The sequence below is a fragment of the Centroberyx affinis genome, unplaced genomic scaffold (assembly GCF_046629955.1).
Source record: "Centroberyx affinis isolate AG114_WGS23_722 - 3 ecotype Tasmania unplaced genomic scaffold, CSIRO-AGI_Caff_v1 ptg001846l_1, whole genome shotgun sequence".
In the NCBI taxonomy this organism is placed as follows: Eukaryota; Metazoa; Chordata; class Actinopteri; order Beryciformes; family Berycidae; genus Centroberyx; species Centroberyx affinis.
In genome coordinates this window covers 89,585-95,594 of record NW_027280225.1, presented here as the reverse complement: position 1 = coordinate 95,594, position 6,010 = coordinate 89,585, and the positions used below count along the sequence as shown (strand labels likewise).

Sequence of the window (6,010 nt, the reverse complement as noted above, 5' to 3'; positions counted from 1 at the left end):
ATTGGCCTGATGTGGTGCAAAACACACACACACACACACACACACACACACACACACACACACATTTTTCTTAGCGGGAAAGGTGTTTCAGAAAGCTTCCTTCATGAGGTGTTCTAGTGCTGTGGAGAGATTTTTCATTTTAAAATCATCAAACTGACCCGATTTGAAGCATTAGTATTTCATTTTATGACCCCTAGGAAAAGAAGAGAATATTAGGAGGAAAAAACTGGGTCTGTGTGTATCGCAATTCATCTCACAATTGAAATATGGTTTTTTTTTTGTCAGTATCCTGCAGCCTCAGCCTCCTGTACCACCCAGCAATGCAGCAGCCAGTGAATGTGGTGAATTCCTCTGTACAAAACCTGGAGACCTCTGTAAAGGCCTCAGAGGTCTGTTGTGGATAGAGTTCAGTGATGTCTGTCCTGTAGCAGTTCCTCCAGTCAGTCAGTCTTCAGGTCTGTGAGCGACAAAACTCACCCAACAAGTTGCCAGGTAGCATTTTTAAACATCAACATATCATTATTAAATTCATTTTGGTACCTTTTTGTAATGACTGTAAACAAATGAGACCATGGCGGGATGTTTGGTCTCCTCTATCTCACTCCAGTAGTATTGTTAGCTCTAGTGTTTCTCCACATTAAAACTACATTTCCCATAAGCCCCGTTGCTTCCTGCCCCCCCCCCCCCCCCCCCCCCGCCCCTCCCGCTCCCTGAAGAGGATCAACATGTTGGAAGTGATTTCTCCATTTTCCTTTCCCTCCTTCCACCATCTGCTGCCAGAAACTCTTTCAGCTTTAGCTCCGTTATTGCTCTGGAAGAACAGAACCTCTTCCTGTTTTGTGCCGTAAAGCGATCCAGCAGATTTCCCTCCAAATCCGACCCGTGTAGAGGCTGACGATCTTCTTGCTGATGGTCTCGTTTGTTTACGGTAATTGTACTTATGTCTAAAAATGAATGTGGTAATGATGTATTGATGTTAAAATGCTACATACGGCACATTTAACGATGACGTAAAATGTACATTCATGGAAGAAAAAGTAAAAAAAACACAAAAATTTGGAGTTACAATGTTTTTACACCCAACTGAAGTCATGGGTTATCACACATAGCGGCCGCTGGACTTCAGCTCCGGACACAGCTTGGCCTCCAGATCCTCTATCTTTATCGACTCCACGTCCTTGGCGCTGGAGAGGCTGGCGGCCCGCGTGATCCTGGTGAGCGTTTCCTCGTACGGCGGCGGCAGGTAGACCATGAGGAAGACGCCGTCCGACGCGTCGGAGCTGGTGCTGGCGTGGCGCTCGGCGTGGCAGGTGAGGGAGGAGAGGAACTCGGCGCTGCCCTCGGCGTCCTGCAGGTCCAGAGCGATGATGTTGGCCAGGCTCAGCTTGCTGCGGGAACAGCGGCGGTAGAGCAGGCCGACCAGGAGAGCCAGCAGGAGGACGGAGAGCGCCGGCAGAACCACGTAGATCACCAGCTCCGTCTTCCTCTCCTCTCCCGGGTCCAGCTCGTTCCAGTCGTAGCCCTGGAGATCAACAAGGAAGGGTTCATTTAAAAAAAAAAAAAAAATCTTTACCTAGTTTTATCATGGGCGGTTATTTGGCACTTAACCAAGAACTCACCAAGATCGAATACAGCTGGACGAGTTTGCAAAAACAAGATGAAATAAACAATAAACCTATACAACAAAATCAATAAACAAATTCTCATAAACTAATAAACTAATGAACTAACAAACATAATCTAACAAACAATAAACCTATACAACAAACTCAATAAACAAATTCAGAGGCACCATGACAAAATTGAATGAGGGAAGGGAGAGTGTTATCACTATGAAACCAAACCCCTTAATTTCATCCCTGAAATGTCTTTAACTTCTCCATTACATAAACATTAATTATCCGTTAAAAATAACAGCTTTAAAAAAGTAAGGTTAGTATCATGGGTTTATAGGGGATTTATTCATGGGTTGATTCACAGAGACACTAGAAATCAAGGGATTCTTTTATGCCTTTTGTGCAGGTGTACAAGTTATTAATGAGTTATCAATGGAAGGTTCCTGTCTACCTGAATTTTTCATTAAATTAGAAAGTAAGTATTTAGGGGTATATAGGGGTGTTAAAGGAGGTTTCGATGGGGTCTCCTCCATTAACAACTCCCTTAACTCACTTTAAGGGGATTTTGCATGAATTAAGGGGTGAATTAACTAGCAACCTTCCAACTGCAAGGCCACAGCATCACTCTGCAGTCTGTTGTGAGTCAACATGTCTCTGCACCAATGTCACCAAGACAGTTTCCTCTACATTCATCAAGCTTGACCATCGATTGACGATTATGATCCTAATCCAATCTTTCTTCTATTTATGGGTTTATGATGAATACAAAACTATAACAAATGCTCTGCACCATTTTACTAGATTTTGTGATGAAACCATTTCATCGTGAATCAAAATTTTATGTTGCAATACTACCATCAATAACCACGCCTAGTTAGTTTCATCTCAATACATTTCAGCCATGGAATATGTAGAACTCTGTTTGCAGCGTTATAAACACTTTACAGCTTCAGTGTGATCCTGCACTGCAAAAAATATTAAGGCAGTTCAACTTAAAAACATAAGTTTCCTTGCTGCCTTAAAATTGTGAGTTGACTGAAGTAGTGCTGAATAGTTAGGTCAGAGATCATTAGTTAGTTCTAATGTAGAAAAGCTATCTGGGTGAACTTAAGACAATAAGTTCAATCAACAAATGTCTAGTCATGCTGATTCCTGTTTCCAAGTTGAATGCATTAATTGATGAAGTGAAATCCAGTGTTATTTATTTTTTCACAAGGTTTGCTAGGTTTAAGTTCGAGTTCCTCTTGTATCACATGATTAATACACAGCTCAGCATATAGTCTGCAGCTGCAATACACTTACTTGTAGTGGATTGTACTTGCCATGTGCATCATAGAGAAAATTACTTGATTGTGAATTCCCAGATACATAGATCAGATAGATAGTAAATTTTATCATGTTTTTTTTTTTTTTTTTTTTTTTTTATCAGAAATTGACCTATGATTCACCAAACATACATACATAACAAGTCTCTATCCTGTAACTTCATTCAAACCAAAAGAAGGAAGAGTTTCTGGAGAGTTAAACCGAATGCAATGCATCCTGGGAAGTCTGCTAATAAACTAACAGTGTTGAGTTCAGTGAATGCTTTATAAGGTGTTCTTTCAACTCATAATTTTAACTCATGATTTTAAGTCACGAAGCTCATAACTAGCACTTTAAGTTGAAATTGACAAACACATCTATATACATTGTGTTAATGGATAAAGATGAGTTGATTTCACTAAATTGCACTATGAGTTTTCGCAGTGTTGGTGGAAGCAGACAGAGAGTGAGCTGCAACAGCTGCAGCATCACAAACCCTGGATCCACATGATGCTGCTCAGCCTGCCCTGCACCCCCCCCCCCCCCCCCCCCGGCTCTCAGAGCGTAACATGTGGCTGTGTTGTTTACACCCGCTCAGTACGACTGTCCCAAATTCCCTCTGCCTCACTTTCTCTAGCAATCAGCTAATGCCGCCACACACACACACACACACACACACACACACACACACACACACACACACACACACACACACCAAGACTCTGGTCCTCTCGCAGCACCGGACAGCTTTAGTTTTCCATTGCTGCACTCTCAACCTCCTGTCCTGAAATCCCCAGACTTTTTCGTGAGGCTTAAAGGACTCTCGGCTCACGAAAAGCAAGAAAGTGTCGGGTGTGTGTGTGTGTGTGTGTGTGAGCAGCAGGCCGCTCAGCCACACAGCCCAGTCCAGGCTGGATAATGCTGAGGGATTTGCAGTATTGTGCCCTGCCTGCAATCTATGCCAATGGATTCAGGTACTAATATGAAGCCTCTATTTGTTCATTAAAAATCATGTTTTGTTTTGGGCAAACTGGATTGAGTACATACAACCACAGAGACCAGATTTGTATGAGACTAAGTTAGCTGGCTGATTTCGATATAGCACCCCACTGTTTCAGATAATGTATATTATATATAGTTATATAATTTTGTTCTTACTCATTACAATGATGATGATGACAATGATGCTCAGTGAAACGGGGTTTTGATGACTTTTGCTTTCAATTAGCTAGTATTATCAGATTGCCATCTATGTCATTTAGAGTGATTGCCATCCATTAATAACCTTGAAATTGATATAAGAGAATAAACTTAATTTGGCTATTGCAGAAACAAGTTATATTGTATTGTTATGAGCCTAAAATTTGTTATTTGCCTGTTTTTCACCAATAAAGAGTAGTTGTACAATGTCAATGACCTTTCCATTTGATTATATGAAAAAGTGGGTTCATTTGTCTTTGTATGTTATGTATGTTAAGTTATGAAAATCTGCGTTTTTCGCCACTCGCGTGGACATCAATTCAAGATGGCCGCCAAACGAACCCCATGGGCCATTAGTTGACCTTGGCAACATGAAAAATTCTTAACTAGACACCATTAGGGTCCTAAAAAAAACAGGTTACAAAAAATGCCATGCGGGTGCATGGGAACCTATTTCTCCTGCTAGACTCAGCTTTGTTACTTAAAGGGACAAGAGGAGTGTATGGAAAAGGGGGAAGGGGAGAACAATATGAATATCTATTTTTTTTTTTTTTTTGATTTTTTTTTTCAATACATTGACTGGATACTTTGTCACTTTTATCTGTTTTATCTGTTTTCTTTGCCATCCTAAACCACTTTTCATACAGGGAGCTACTGTCCCTGTATGAAAGGTGCTCTATAAATAAAATTCATTATCATTATATGGGACAAAAAGATGGAGGAAGCATTCAGGATACAGCTGTGATTTCTATGTGATAATCCTCATGTCTGTATTCTGTATTATTCTCTTTTTCTGCATTTTAATTCTTTATTTTTATACCCTCTTCTTATCCACTTTATTATGTCTTTTTATTTGTTTTTTTTATTCATCTTATCCTGTATTTCTCATCTTAACGTCTTATATACTGTGTGTAAAGCACTTTGAATTGCCTGTGTGTACGAAATGCGCTTCATAAATAAACTTCCCTTGCCTTGCTTTGCCTTCTGTGCAAGGATTGAAAGTAAAATTATGTACATTTTTGATTTATTACAAAAAAAAAGAAGTAATGTTTTGGCAACACTTCCAACAAAAGTTCCATTTGAACAAGTACAAGTTAGACTGGCTGTCAGAAATATCATGATATTACTGAGGTTAGATGCTAGACTTTAGTGCAATATTTAGTGCAGCTGGCAGGTACAACCCATAACAACACACTCCAAAAAAACCATTCAATGTTTTCTATGTTTATATGTCAGATCTGCACCGCTGAACCTGAACTCAACACACCTGCAGCTGTTTCTCCAGCGTGGGGGGTGAGGGTGAGCCGGTCACCCAGTCATACGTCCCTCTGCCGGCCGGTCCGAACTTCATCCAGCTGCTCTCCAGTAGCGCCCGCATGGCTGCTGTGGGTTGCTGGGGTGGGATGATGGGGTGGGGTGGGGGGTGGGGGGGTGTTAGGGTGAGGGTGAGGATGGAGAAACGTCCGGTTGGAGAGTAGAAGAAGAAGAAGAAGAAGAAGAAGAAGAGCAGATGAGGAGCTGGGCGATCGACTCAACCATCCAGCTGCTGGTCCCTTTGGCTGTCGGAGTAAACAGAGCCGAGACCGGGGCGGTGCAGAGAGGGTAGGGGCAGGGGGTGTGTGTGTGTGTGTGTGTGTGTGTGTGTAGGGGAGGGGGGGGGGGGGGGGGGGGGGTTGCCGGCTAAGCAGCTGCTCACATGCCCACACATGCAGCAGAGCAACAGGATTCAGGCCAATGATGGGATTTGTAGCAACGCAGCTGGCCTATATTGATGAGAGAGAGAGAGAGAGAGAGAGAGAGTGTGTGTGTGTGTCTGTGTGTGTGTGTGTGTGTGTGTGTGTGTGTGTGCGTGCCAGAGGGAGGATCCAGTTTGCATGTCAGTAAAGCTT

The 6,010-nt window shown here is 42.2% G+C and overlaps 1 protein-coding gene across 1 annotated transcript; it reads right to left on the bottom strand.

Moving 5' to 3' along the window:
* Positions 1 to 1,099: 1,099 nt before the first annotated feature.
* Positions 1,100 to 5,499, bottom strand: LOC139652954 (small integral membrane protein 28). Its single transcript, XM_071529884.1, has 2 exons — positions 5,389 to 5,499; positions 1,100 to 1,522 (listed from the first exon to the last, which is right to left on the bottom strand). Exons 1-2 carry the CDS (start codon positions 5,497 to 5,499, stop codon positions 1,100 to 1,102), a joined length of 534 nt encoding a protein of 177 aa, XP_071385985.1.
* Between the last annotated feature and the right edge of the window lie 511 nt (positions 5,500 to 6,010).

Coding starts and splice junctions, on each gene's coding strand:
- LOC139652954 (XM_071529884.1), bottom strand. CDS start 5,499: ATGCGGGCGCTACTGGAGAGCAGCTGGATGAAGTTCGGACCGGCCGGC. Junction 1,523..5,388: donor CGCTGGAGAAACAGCTGCAG/GTGTGTTGAGTT, acceptor GTTGATCTCCAG/GGCTACGACTGGAACGAGCT.